At 42.9% G+C, this 14,831-nt stretch overlaps 1 protein-coding gene across 1 annotated transcript; it reads left to right on the top strand.

Moving 5' to 3' along the window:
- The first annotated feature begins 387 nt into the window (after nucleotides 1-387).
- On the top strand, nucleotides 388-10,776 carry RRM2 (ribonucleotide reductase regulatory subunit M2). The gene is made up of 10 exons (XM_040348610.1): nucleotides 388-551; nucleotides 1,887-1,964; nucleotides 4,588-4,737; nucleotides 5,094-5,210; nucleotides 6,553-6,686; nucleotides 6,774-6,868; nucleotides 7,388-7,521; nucleotides 7,618-7,722; nucleotides 9,092-9,205; nucleotides 10,269-10,776. Exons 1-10 carry the CDS (start codon nucleotides 465-467, stop codon nucleotides 10,419-10,421), a joined length of 1,167 nt encoding a protein of 388 aa, XP_040204544.1. The 5' UTR covers nucleotides 388-464; the 3' UTR covers nucleotides 10,422-10,776.
- Nucleotides 10,777-14,831: the final 4,055 nt, after the last annotated feature.

Below are 14,831 nucleotides of genomic sequence, written 5' to 3'. Positions count from 1 at the left end.
ACAGCCGTGTTGTGTAACCTCTATGAGGGGGAGGGGAGGAGGCGCTCATATCCCTGCCTGAGGGGGATTCTCCTCAATGGAGAACACAGTCATATAATAACTGAGGAGCATGCCGCTCATGCAGTATACATGTATGACCCATGTATGGGGTACATATAATGCCCTTTGTATGTACTTTGCGGGGTACACATACATCCGGGCCATTGTGTGGAAAGGGCGCGCATTTCGGATTGGGAACAGCTGGTTCCCCCACCCCCCATCTCCGAATCTGATTGGTGGCTTTAGAATTCCCTCCATTTGGCCAATCACCGTTTCCCTGTTAGCTCCTGATTGGCTTTCGCGGTCCAGGCGCCAAATGCAAATTGTCCATAAATAGAGAGGCCGGTGTAATAATCTCTCATCCTCTCCTCTGCTCAGTACACAGATCCCGCCGTTCTCCGCTCCTCATCGGTATACCGCGCACCATGCTTTCCATCCGCAATCCTCTCAGTGCTGTGAATGAGAACGTGTCCCCCATGAAGAGCCTGAGCCTGGATGACAAAGAGAACACGGTGGGTGTGCAGCCGGAGGGAATGGGACGGGGTTTTGGCGGGTCTATAGTTAGGATTTGTACATTGTCTATCCGATGTGTGGGGACGATTTATGATTAGCATAAACGGCTCTGAGGGTAATGGAGGGACTGGACGTAGTCTTCAGTGTTCTCTGCTAGTAAGAATCCTATAGAGATCAATGGGGAGCTGTATAGGAAGAGCAATGTATGCTCTGAGCAGGGGCTGAGCCTGCTATAGTATAGGGACTATGGTGTGTGTGTGTGTGCGCAAGCAATGATATGGGGTGCTGTAAGAACTTCTGGGGGGTGTACACTGAGCCCCTTGTAGTAAAGGGACTGCTGGGGGAGGGTGCCATGCTGTAGGGACTGCGGGGGGTTTGCACGATAAGGGTGCCATGCTGTAGGGACTGCTCAGGTGCCATGCTGTAGGGACAGCTGAGGTTGTACACTGAGCCCCTTGTAGTAAAGGGACTGCTGGGGGAGGGTGCCATGCTGTAGGGACTGCGGGGGGTTTGCACGATAAGGGTGCCATGCTGTAGGGACTGCTCAGGTGCCATGCTGTAGGGACAGCTGAGGTTGTACACTGAGCCCCTTGTAGTAAAGGGCCTGCTGGGGGAGGGTGCAATGCTGTAGGGACTGCGGGTGCAATGCTATGGGTTTGCTGTAGGAACAGGTGAGGGTGTGCACTGAGCCCCTTGTAGTAAAGGGACTGGTGGGGGGGGGGGGGGTTGGTTCACAATGAGGGTGCCATGCTATATGGACTGTGGGGGTGCACAATGAGGGTGCCATGCTATAGGGACTGTGGGTGTGCACAATGAGGGGGACTGCTGAGGCTGTTCACTGAACCCCTTGTAGTAAAGGGACTGGTGGGGGGGGGGGGGGTTGGTTCACAATGAGGGTGCCATGCTATAGGGACTGTGGGGGTGCACAATGAGTGTGCCATGCTGTAGGGACTGCTGGGGTGCATGCACTACTGTTGCTCCCACTTGTCTGGAGGCGGAAGGTATAACCCTGTAGTTGAGCTGTATTTTAACTGCTCGCATTTTGCTGCAGTAGCTGGGGGTGTAAATATTTTGTGGCAGGGGTTATATCCACTGCATTCTTGAAGGTGATGCCTTTTAGAGAGCAACGTTGGTGTAATTGAACCCATCTACATACTGCTGGGTGCAGGGACTAGGCCTTGTTGGGTGTGGGGGCTGAGCTTCTGACCTTTCCCCTGGATCCTGGCTGGGTAGTGATGTCAGGCCAGAATAACCTATTTCTGCAGCCATTTGTGGTCTACTGTCCAGCATTTGTGTTTGGTCATTTTAATGAAATTGTGATTTGGTGTTTGCAGCCACCTACTCTGAGCAACACCCGGGTCCTAGCCAGCAAGACTGCCCGCAAGATTTTCCAGGATACAGAGAATGAACCAGTAAGTTATTTGCGCTGTCCTATGAGTGTACAAGGCAAAGTGTGCATGTACACTCATTTCTACACGGCTAGCAATCGTCTGCTTCTTTATTCCCTCCATGAGCTCTAAAGGCGGTGCTGTGGTTTTATGTAATGACTAAGGTGGCTGATTGCAGGGTGGGGTGGAAGTTACACAATGCTGGTCAATTGGTAGTGTGTGCTGCATGTAACTTTCTAGACTGTGTAAGGGCTCTAGGGCCGAAACAATTAATCGATTATGAAATTAATCGATTACAATTTTCATAATCGATTAATCGGCCAGTAACATAATGGGGTTAAAAAAACTAAGCCCTTTATAGTACAAAAAAGCAAATCGCTACTGTAAATATTACTTTCACTGTCCCACAGTAAAAAAAATGAACCCCTTACAGTAGCGATTTGCTCTTTTTTGTACTTTTTTTTTTTTTTTTTTTTTTAAACCCCAGATAAGTTGCATGTTTTCCTATGGGACACGTTCACATCCATGATTTTTTTTCAGCTGCTGCGTATTTGGAAAGGGCGGGGACTTTTTAACGTTAAACAGTGATTTTTTTTATTTTTTGGTTCAATATACTTCAATGGAGAAGCCGCAGAAAAGCATGTAATGTGTTTTTGCGGCAATTTGTGTTTTGTAATCCGCCCAACAACAAATTGGCCCAAAAATAAAAATGCAAATTTTACTATTTTTTTTTTTTTTTTAGGCTATTATCCGATTAATCGAAGCAATAATCGGCCAACTAATCAATTATAAAAATAATCGTTAGTTGCTGCCCTAAAGGGCTCCCTCGCCAACATCACTAGGAAGCATTTGCTCAACACTGATGGGTGATTTTCTTCATGTCCTAGTGTTTCCATTTGCAATGTGCAAGAGTTGAATGTAATGCCAATCTGGCATTTCAAGAAACCTCAAAACTGCAATACCTTGTAACGATGCATATCAGTAGGCACATGTTACAGAGCTTATGCATGTGTGAATGGGCCAAAAGGACTACGCAATCTGTGGCTTGATTGCTGTAAGCAGATGCCTTATCAAGTGAGCAGTGGTTTTCCCCATGATTGTACACTCTTCTTATGACAAGGAAAGTCATTTTTGATACTGCTTTACACTATTATGACAAGGAAAGTCATTTTTGATACTGCTTTACACTATTTTGTGTATCTGTAGGATCCTGCACTAACAAGTATTGGGCGTGAGTCCACACCGGCGGCTCGCTCTAGCTGGTCCCCGCGCACACCCTATGTTCGTTGATCATTCGGCACACTGACATATTGCCAGTCTGCCTATGTAAACGAGACAGATTGCCGTTCTGTCCTTACAGAAGGCATGCATCCTGTTTCTGTAAAGCGGGAACACTGATTCACCCTTTCCACTAGTAAAAGCCCCCCAACTGCACTGAAACATTAGCTAGGCACAGAGTTAACTCTTCCCTGTCGGTGAGAACCAGTGCTAAAAATGCTGTCACTGCAGTGTCAGGTTTTATTTGTCTCCTGCAATATTGCAGTCCTGCTAGAAGTCGCCTATCGCTGCCATTACTAGTAAAAAAATATTCGATAGTGTGTCACTAACTTTTGGAAAGAAAATATGTTTATTGGGATTTGTTTTGCCAAAAATACAGTAAAACCTTGGTTTGAGCATAATTTGTTCTAGAAACATGCTTGTAATCCAAAGCACTTGTATATCAAATCTTCTTTTTTTTTTTTTTTTTTTTTTTTTTTTTATTATACAGGGTAGACACACCTTGAGTGTAGCAATAAGTTGCTAAATGTTGTACCTTCATTAAATGTAACCATATTGCTACACTTGGAGGCTCTTTTTAATTATACTCAGTTGTGACATGACGCTACTCTTGTATCAAGACATCACTTGTATATGAAGGCAACATTTAGTAAAACATTTTGCTTGTCTTGCTAAACGCTCTCAAACCAAGGTTTTACTGTATGTAGCAGAATACATATAGGCTTATATTGATGAAGACTCAAAATTGTCCGTTTATAGCACAAAAAAATGCAGAGGATATCAAATGGCTGTGGGGAAAAAATGCATTCATTTTATTTGGGTGGTGTCACTAACAGTGTGGTATCGCAAAAATGGCCTGGTCAAGAAGGGTGGTAAATCTTCCTCCAAATTAACCACTTGACCTCGATTTCATCACTTCCTGTTTGGTTATGGAACAGGAAGTGAAGGTATTTCTCTGCAATGGAAAACGGATGTTGAAAAATGACAGGTTATAACCCTCCCTATCCAAATAACATGTTTTGCCTGTAGTTTGTGCAGATTGTGGTGGGAGGCCTTATAGCTGCTTGGTGGGGTTTTATGATTCTGCAGCACTGCATTGGGTAACTATACAATGTACCCACTAGGGTTTGGTGATTTTTTTTTTTTTTTTTACAAGATGCACATTTACAGGGAAGGTACTTTCTAAAAAAACACATGCCTTGCCCCCTTGAAGGCTTAATGGAATGTAGTGCTAAGGATGACTTCCTCCCCCTGCCTGTTTAAGTGACACTTTTAGATTCAGGAGAAAGGTATACTGAGTCTTTGCATTTTATCTCAAGGCTTTAAAATGAAGGTTGCAGCTGTTATAATGAACTGGCTTTCTTTTTAGGTGAAGCCTAAGGAACAAAAGAACCCAGATATTCAAGCTGAACCCCTACTGAGAGACAACCCCCAACGCTTTGTCATCTTCCCTATCCAGTACCATGATATCTGGCAGATGTACAAGAAAGCAGAAGCCTCATTCTGGACTGCAGAAGAGGTAAGTGAACTCTGCAGCTTTGCAGCTTTTCTTTTTGTATCTGCACCTGAAATTTCACTATGCACAAAACTGACTAGCTGCTTTTGGATTGCACTAGAAAATGTGTAGACTATACTATGCATGGATTTTTGCTCAGAATGGCTGCTTTTAGGAATCAATCTGGCTGCTCTGTGGACACTCCAATTATTTGGCACTCCTAATTTTGGCCTCTTGGATGATATGCCTATTGGTCACATTTGCTTTTACCTTCAGTTTGTAGCAGGGCAAGTTTAATATAAGTTACATAGGTTGAAAAGACAGGTCCATCTATATTGGTATGTTTCTTTGCATGGTTTAACTTTTTTTTTCTTTTGTAGGTTGACCTCTCAAAAGACAACATACACTGGGAATCACTGAAAGAGGAGGAGAGGTGGTTTATTTCGCATGTGCTGGCTTTCTTTGCTGCTAGTGATGGAATTGTAAATGAGAACTTGGTAAGCACACATCTACATGGGTCAATCTTAAGTGTGGTGACCAGAGATTGAACACAGTGAGGCTTATGCACCAGTATTCAACATTCTAGTAATGGGCATGTAGCCAGTGCATAACGATTGTGAACAAGTAAGCCCCTGATAATTCAATGGCACATGCCAATATTGGTGCAACCCTAATGAGGTATCTGTGACAATGCTTAGCATTTGCTCGAGTACTTGTAATCGTGCAAAAGCTCCTATACATTTTGCAGTGGGATTTGACCCCATACAAAATGAATTGCATGTGATTTAATCAAGAATGCAGTTTTTTCATATTGACCACTCTGGTGTGAACTTATGCTTGTCATGGTAACTCCAGCCTGGGCTCACAGGAGCAGTGCAGGAAACCTCATGCACTTCAGACATGAATGTGATTCTTTACAGTGCTGTTTGAGCCAATTTTATTTTGTATGCACTCAAATTGCACTGCAAAGATGTCAGTTCTATGTATTAGCGAGTACTTGAGCACAAGTATTGATACTTGCTGCTAAAATATCAGTGCAACCTTAACTTTTTATGGATGTGTGATCACAAAATTGCAGGCATTCTTTAGATCAGCTAATCCCTTACTAGCGGCCTTGGCCTCAACACAACATGGGATCTAGCAATGTATATAACAAAAAATTCTTGGTGCCATATTCTTAAAGTGGAGGTTCACCCCTAAAAAAATAAAAAAAAAATTCTAACAATACATTGAGAAGACTGATTACACTGCGGGTATGCTGGTTTATTTTTTTTGTACATACCTCGTTATCGCCGTTTCATCCCTCGGCTTCCGGGTATGATTCTTGCAGGTCTGGGCGTTCCTAGTTGATTGACGTTCCTCCGACTGACGCATACTGCGCGTCACAACTTTCTAAAAAGCCAAACGTCGCTGCGCTGTATAGAACCGACTATACGGTGCCTGCGCAATGACGTTCGGCTTCTGTCGGAAAGTCGTGACGTGCAGTATGTGCCGTCGGAGGAACGTCAATCAACTAGGAACGCCCAGTCCAGCAAGAATCCTACCCAGAAGCCGAGGGATGAAACGGCGATAATGAGGTATGTATAAACCCAGCATACCCGCAGTGTAATCAGTCTTCTCAATGTATTGTTAGATTTTTTTTTTTTTTTAGCGTGAACCTCCAATTTAATCTGTGTGGTTGGCTCTTTGGGTAGAATGAATGCATCATAGTGTTCTGACTAAGGCTGTGCATTTTATTTTTGTAGCTACCTGGTAATGGAAAGCAAGTTTGTAGCTAAAATGCAGTGGCAAAGGCTTGACCTTGCGTTTTTTTTTTTTTTTTTTTTTTTCTTCCAATAGGTTGAGCGGTTCAGTAAGGAAGTACAAGTCACCGAAGCACGCTGTTTCTATGGTTTCCAAATTGCAATGGAAAATATTCATTCCGAGATGTACAGTCTTCTCATTGACACATACATTAAAGATCCTAAAGAGAGGTAAGACTTGACTAGCATGGAAGCTGACCCTTGGGTTTTTTCAGGCTGCTTTAAAAAAAAAAAATCTAATTTATTTTTATTTTTTAGGGAGTTCCTGTTCAATGCAATTGAAACACTGCCTTGTGTGAAAAGGAAGGCAGAATGGGCACTCCGCTGGATTAGTGATGACAATTCACCCTTTGGTAAGTACGAAAAGCTTGGATCCTGTAGCTCAAAGATTGCCAGCTGACATGTTTATCTGGTAAATGCTGTAGTGTTTAGAAATATATTTCTGCTGGGGGAGCTTGGTGTGGGGTTAAGATTAAACGGACAACTTTGCTATATACACCTTCCTGTCCTAGTGACCACTAACGCCCCCTATTTGTGTATCTGGCTGGCATTGGTTGCTTTTTTAAATGTTGGCAAGAATGATCAGCAATTATAAACAGAAGCCAGTCCCACCTATCTGTAGCCCTGGATTGGGTTGTCTTGGACAGCTTGGCGTTTGTGCTGTGAGCATGCACTCTCCATATACTTGGCCACCCAGCAATGGATGTGTGGGTATTGGAGAACTAAGAACAATTGTTTGTATCACACTTGGGGTGTGCCAGTACTTGGTGTATCCCAGCTATATGCTGATTCTTCATACAAGCAATGTTACTATTTAAATGCAACAGCATACACTTGTATTGTTTGTGCTAACTGGTAAACCTTCTGTGTAGGTGAGCGTGTGGTTGCATTTGCTGCTGTGGAGGGAATCTTTTTCTCTGGGTCCTTTGCAGCCATCTTCTGGCTAAAGAAACGTGGATTGATGCCTGGTCTGACATTTTCAAATGAACTCATCAGCAGAGATGAGGTAAGAACATCCTTCCCTTCTCTGTAAAAGTTGGCGTTTTTTAGTCATTTTATTTTTTACACTTGCTTACTTGCCTGTTCTGAAATCATCTTTCAGGGTTTACACACAGACTTTGCTTGTCTTATGTTCAAACACCTTGTGCACAAGCCATCAGAAGAGCGTGTCCGGGAGTTGATCACTGATGCAGTCACAATTGAGCAGGTATGACTTTGACTGCTAAATTACATGTCTGTCAGGTGCCGCTTGTCCCATGCAGGGATGAGCAACAAGTTTTTGGTTTTAAGGGCTTAAACCTGCGTATGGCTGTCCCTTAAATTGGTCTGCAGCATCACTTTTCAGAAGTAGTTGACAAGAAAAATGGCAAAGCAGAAACATAGCCTCTTCACCTAACTGAAAATTCTAACACGTTGCATTAACTTGAATTGCGTTTAACAGCAGTACCACCCTCAATGCTATTTCTGCAGCATGTGAACAGCACTAGGGCAGCTGAATGTCTGTTTTTTTTTTTTTTTTTTTTTTTTTTTTTTTTTTTTTTTTTTGTGGGTGCCCAAATTGTGCAATATCCTGCTTTTACTTTACCAGATGCATAAGCCATAAAAGCATGATACTGCAAGTCTTCAGAAGTCAAGTAGCTAAAGGAAAACCTTAAATCTAATTTAACTTAAGCTGTCACTGTGGGTAACCTGTAACAATTCTCATTTGGTCTGTATTGCCTGCAGTTCAAAATCTGCCTAGTAGCTGCTGACTTGACGCTTTCCTTTCCCAGCATTGTGCTCATCCAAGGGGGTGCCTGACAAGGCCAGGTACCTACCCCCTCTAATCAGATTGCCAAAGGGGAGGAGGCCTTAAAGCAGAGTTCCACCCAAAAGTGGAACTTCTGCTTTAGGCACTTCTCACCACCTTACATGCCACATTTGGCATGTAATCTTTTTTTGGGGGGGGGGGGTGACTTCGGTAGGAGTGGGACTTCCTGTCCCAATTCCTGAATCTGCCCAGGGACCGCTTTGGCGAATCCTCCAGGGAGATGTGTTTACACGAACATCTCTCCATGGGCAGAATCGGTGGGCACACGCCCCCCAACAACCGCTTAAGGGGGGATGTATAGCATCCTTTTGCCTGCCTGTGCCATGCTGCAGGCAGCAATCGGTTAATAAACCTAAAAGTCAGCCTAAAACTGCAGTCTGGTCACAATTTGTAATGACATCTTTGCCATTCTGAAGCTTCCCTTCCTGGAAAACTTGCACGAGATTGTATGATGTCATAAGCCTAGGCTTTTTATCCGAACAACCAGGTAGTGGGCTGAATAAGGTATTTAATGGAATGAAGAGAAGTTTTACTATTCAATGTTTAAAACAAGGGCAGAAGATTTTAATGGCTGCAAAGTTGAGAAATGACTGAAGGTCCACTTTAAAGCACAACTTGCCCTTTTGGGCCTAGTTCTGCTTTAATCTTGCAGCTATATGCAAAATAGAATTTGGAACACATCTGTAAAACTATACTTCAGAAATGACTTGTCTTCCTCATAAATTTAAGTGTTAACCTGGGACTATAAACCTTCTATATTCTCTAGGAATTCTTGACGGATGCACTGCCTGTAAAACTGATCGGCATGAATGGAGACCTGATGAAGCAATATATTGAGTTTGTGGCAGATCGTCTCTTGTTGGAGCTGGGCTTTAGCAAGGTAACTACAGTACCTAGAATTATCGGAAACTTCAAATGATTGCATTCTACATGGCTCACAAATGTTGCATGATTTCCAAAAGGTGGCTTACAGGCACCACTTAAATCAACTAGGCAGGCAGCGTGTTGTAGACCTTAGAACAGGGTATCCCCAGAGTTGCACTAAGTGTAACTAAAGGCAAAAAACGTAGTTTTGGTTGGTGGAGGGTGAATAGAATGTCTTATTGCTGGCTGTGCCCTTGGATAGATTCACCTTATTTTCAGTGACAATACCACATTTGGGCTGATGGAACATTTATAGATGGGGGGGGGGGGGGGGGACTTTCAATGGAATGCTAGTTCTGGTGATGCCCTGGGTCCTCTTGCTTAAGAGGAATTTCTTCACTTCTGTGTCGACTGGAAGCAAGAAGGGAATCTGATGTAAAGAAACTTTACAGTGGTTATAACTCTACATAATGGGAAGTGTTGTCACTTGGCTGTAGAAGTCTTCAAGTGCAAGGTTTCTGACACTGGAAATTTTAAATTGTATAACTCCCAGAATTGTGATTTCTTGGTTCATACGATGGTGGGGGATTAAGTGTTGCAAATTTAAGAATCTAATCACTGCCATTTTAATAGCTATAGATTAAAATGCCAGACCCTTTCCTCCATCCTGGGGCTCCTGGCTGAGTTAGTAATTAAGCTTTTAAATGTCTTGTCATGAACTCCAGCACACTTGCCGCTAGCCTGTAAAACAACCAGATTGACCCTGTCTTATAAATGGGATTTAATTTGCAAATGTATGCATAAGCTGCTGTAGCTACATCAAATCAAGGCTCCTCAGTACTGCGGTCCTAACTTTAAGTTTCAGTCTTGTTGGAGCATGTATGGCTGAATTATGGTGATTAGGTGTGCCTGGAGGGAGCCCACTCAGGCATTGGATACAGAAAGGGCACAACGACTGCTGAAATGTCCAATTCAACCAACTGCACAGTGGCAACCACCCCAACCTTTACCTAGCGTTTGCAGTAAGATTCACATGGCACTTTTATGTTTTAATGGAACTTTCATTTATTTTTTTCTAGATTTTCAAAGCAGAAAATCCTTTTGACTTCATGGAAAATATTTCTCTGGAAGGGAAGACTAATTTCTTTGAAAAGAAAGTTGGTGAATATCAGAAGATGGGAGTCATGTCAAAGACATCAGACCATAAATTCACTCTAGATGCTGACTTCTAAATGAACTGTTAAGTCTTGACTGCTGTAACTTGGGGGACACGTTCAACATGCAGGTTCTGAACTGTAGTGAATGGGAACTTGTTACAGTATGGAACTATAAGCTACGGGCATTATCTTATCAGATGTGGTTTCAAATCCCTTCTGACAGATCTACTATGTCTGGCACATGCTAGTTTACAGTAGGAGCATGAAACACTCATGGGTACAAAAACTTGTACAGCTTGGGGTATTTTAAAGGGTGCTGTGTACTCTGCAGGGGAACTGCTGCCCGATGGCAGCTTTTTTTGTTTGTAAATTTTTTTTAATGTATTTTTAAAGTCAACTGTGGCACTTTAATAAAAGTTTTTAGAAAAATTGTGATGTATTGGTCAATTCTACAGTGGATTCTGCGGTGTCCATCAGATGAAGAAAATCAGTTCACACCCATAAGCTAACTTCTGTTCTGTTAATGCTTTCCAGTGTCGGGAGATAACTTCTGGACTGCAATGTAATAGCTTAATTTCAGCAGGAAGCATGTACTTTGATGCTGGTAGAACTCTGCTATGACCGGATTCTTGAATTCTAAGGGTTTTGGGTGTCAAAATTAGATTCCCCAATTCAGTTTTTATTTTTCTGGAGAACATTCCAACTCTTAAAAATAAGCCTCTTTCCAGATTTTTTTTTTAGGAGGAAGACATTGGAAGCTGCATTTCCAGGCTGGCTTTCAGGGCTGCACCAGAGGATAATTTCCATATAACATGTTTTTCCAGTTTGTGAGGGAGACTTGCTCTTCCTGGTGTTATCTCCCCCCAATATTGCCTTCATACAGGTATGGATGCTCTAAAGGCCATGGCTTCTATGCCTTGAGATCTGAACCTGGCGTTTCACCTATGTCAATCTGTAAATCTTTAGGCCTTGGTCCATGATGTGGCAGTTTGACATTGGTTCTTGGGCAAAATGAAATGACATCCATGGTTGGTTGCAAGGTGGTGCAGGCATGGGTCTTTGCTGTATTGCCTTTCTACCAAAAAGGGTAACGGGCCATGTAAACCATCTACCACATTTGAGATTGTCACATCTGTGCTAAATAGAGATTCACCAACATTTCAGCGGCTGAAAAGTTTTTTTGGCCAGAAATGGTATCGGCAGAATGCTAAGGGAAAAGGTGATGATAATGGCACCAACTTTTTTTTTTTTTTTTTTTTGGGGCTTATTTTTAACATGATTTACTGTGCTTGTGGTCATGTGACACAAACTACATAAAACACTAATGTGGTGGTGCATTCTTGCTGTGTTTGAATGTGTGTGTGTGTGTGTGTGTGTGTTTAAACTGGCCTAAAATACACCAAGCTTAATTTTAAAACCACAATAGAAGACCAATGGACCAGTGTGCACACATGCATAGAATTAAAGGATACATTATTGAGCTAAAAGTGCCGATGGCCAAAAATGTGTGTGTATAATATATATATATATATATATATATTCTCCACTCTAGATTTTACTGTCTGTTTATGGCTAGATGCATCTTCTGGCAACAAGTTTCTGTTTGTTGCCCCTCAAGTGCTAAACAATTTAAAAAAAAAGTGAAACTTGAAATACTGGTGTCAAGACCATAAAATAAACCTGATCTCTTCCCAGCAAAGCATTAAAAATGTGTCCATGTCAAATGCAGGGCAAAAGGCATTTTGGCTTTTGTAGCGGGCAGACCACTCCTGTCTATTGGGCAAAGCCATGTTGGGACTGGAAGCACAAAACTAAATTTGGGCAAAGGATGTTGGGCAGCCGAGCATCTATACTTGTGTTATGCAATGCACATAACAGCCAAAGTGATGGTGGAACTATATCTTGACTAAGCTTCACATTAGTGGTCCGACAGTAGTTGGCAGTTAAACAAGGTGGCAGGCTAGCCAGCTGGTAGAGATTGGGAAATGGCTAAGGCTTTCAAACCCAAAGCCTAGGTGCTTGCTGAACTACAGTCAAACAGTGGTGCTTTTCAACTAATCCACCCCAGATACTGTAGTTGTACTGACTGCCTTTAACCACTTGACCTCTGGAAGGTTTTACCTGCTTCACCAGGACCCCCCCCCCCCCCCACACACATATGGCTCTTAGTTTTATTTGTATACCACATATAACATTTTTACACCTTTCTGCTTTCTTGGATCCATTAACATGTATTCAAAAATTTTGGTCCAAATTTATTCTGCTGCTCCTTGTAAAAAATACAGAACCCCAATAAGCATATTGGTTTGTGTGGAATATGTCTACAAACTATGGTGTCTATTTTACACGGCTATAGACGATATGCTAGTAATGGCTGTGATAGTGTGGCAGGCAATCTGATGCTAACACGCTGGGAGGGAAACTAATTTACATTAAGTGTCAGTGATAATACTATATTAATGGCACTGACTCAGAAGGGGTTAACTGTGCCTGGCAAGTAACTATTTAACCCCCCCCTTTATGACCAGGCCACTTTTTTGCTATACAACACTGTTACACACATTTCATTAGCACCCAATTGTGTTTTATTTTTTCCTCAAGCCTGTAGCACCTCATGCAGGCTATGCACATCTGCAATGGACTTTATATTGGATGGCCCACTGTCCATTATGTTTCCTCCTGCCAGGAAGAGGATTGCAGGAACTGTGGGAATTTCAATCTGGTGCTGCATAAGAGGCTTTTTTTTTTTTCTCTCCCTTTTGCAGCAGTGTTCCTGACTCGGTACCACTGGCAAGCTGCAGCCCCTTGCGTTTACTGCATGGCTAAACCAGTCACTTCCCCAGGTGGCTAACAGTCTGTCTACTGTATCCTGTGTGGAAAGGAAGCTGCTATAAGATGGTCAGCAACTGGTTAAAGTGGAGTTTCACCCGAAAACTTAATTTTTAACCTCTGATGCTCATTTTGTCAAGGGGAATCGGGTATTTTTTTTTTTAAATTTAAGCAGTACTTGCTGTTTTAGAGAGCGATCTTCTCCGCCGCTTCCGGGTATGGGCTGCGGGACTGGGCGTTTCTACTTGATTGACAGGCTTCCGACGGTTGCATACATCGCGTCACGATTTTCCGAAAGTAGCCAAACGTCGGTGCGCAGTAAAGAGCCGCACCATCGTTCGGCTTCTTTTGGCTACTCATGACGCGATGTATGCGACCGTCGGAAGCCTGTCAATCAAAAACGCCCAGTCCCGAAGACCATACCCGGAAGCGGCGGAGAAGATCGCTCTTTAAAGCGGGGATTCACCCTAAAATTAACTTTCGCTAACCTATCTCTAGCCTTAATAAAGGCTTGTAGCGTTGTGTTTTTTTTTTTTTTTTAAGGTGTACACTTACCTGTCTTTAGCCACACTTCCGGGACTTCTTCCTTGCGGGGAGTGGGCGTGTCGACCTTTCCCCAACGTAGATCCTCCCAGGAGATGATTGACGTGCGGGTCAAGCGCGTCATCGCCTTCCGAAAATATCAGACGAGGACTCGGCTCTATACGGCGCCTACCGTGTAGAGCTGACTGCGCAGGCGCCGTAAAGTGCCGAGTGCCCCTCAGATATGTTCGGAAGGCGATGACGCGCTTTACCCAAACGTCAATCACCTAAGGAACGCCTACTCCCCGGGGGAGCTAGAACCTGTAACCCCCGTGAATATACCATAAGACCGTAAGTACAGCGGCACAAAAAAAAAATTCCAGCATACTGTAGATGTCGGCAGTATGCTGGATGCAACGTTCTATTTTTCTTTTAGGGTGAACCCCCGCTTTAAGTTACAAAGACAAATTAAGATTAGAAATAAGAGGTACCAAGATATGCATAGTTAGTAGGGATGCAAAAGTAAAATAAGCCCCAGCAATCTGCAGACATAACGAGGCACCATAACTTTCTTGTGTTCAATTCATCTCTGCATTCACAAGTGTGCCTCAAAAATAGAATAGTCTTTTTACTGTGCAGTGCTATTACTAGGGTGGGAGAATGTCACTAACACAGGAGCAGACCATGCTACCATGTGTCATTAGGAGGAAAGAATGCTGCCGTGTTAGTCCCATTTCACACCTGTGAGATTTGGGACTGCAAAGTCGCATGACAAGTCGTACTCCATTATTTTTAATGAGTACCTGTCATATCTGTGCGACTTCAAAGTAGGCTTTGGTCTGACTTTGATGTGAGTTGAGGTCTATAGACCAAGTTTACACAGGCACTCCCTGAAATCGTGTTTCAAGTGCACTTGTAGTGCAAAGTGGATTTGCCTTTCGTAAATAACCCCCTAGGTGTAAGACATGTTAGAGTAAATTTTTCCTGAAGTTTTCCCTAAGGGGAGCCATATTGTCTATCGGTGTTCATTTTGGAGAATGCAAAATGAGAAGACTGTGATGAGACCTCCTCATGGGAGTCACAAAACGTAACAAGAGGCTTGTTAATAGGGTTGCGCTGATACTAAGCATTTGC

The sequence above is a fragment of the Rana temporaria genome, chromosome 4 (assembly GCF_905171775.1).
Source record: "Rana temporaria chromosome 4, aRanTem1.1, whole genome shotgun sequence".
NCBI lineage: Eukaryota > Metazoa > Chordata > Amphibia > Anura > Ranidae > Rana > Rana temporaria.
The sequence above is the reverse complement of the archived record's forward strand: the minus strand, read 5'-3'. Positions and strand labels throughout refer to the sequence as shown.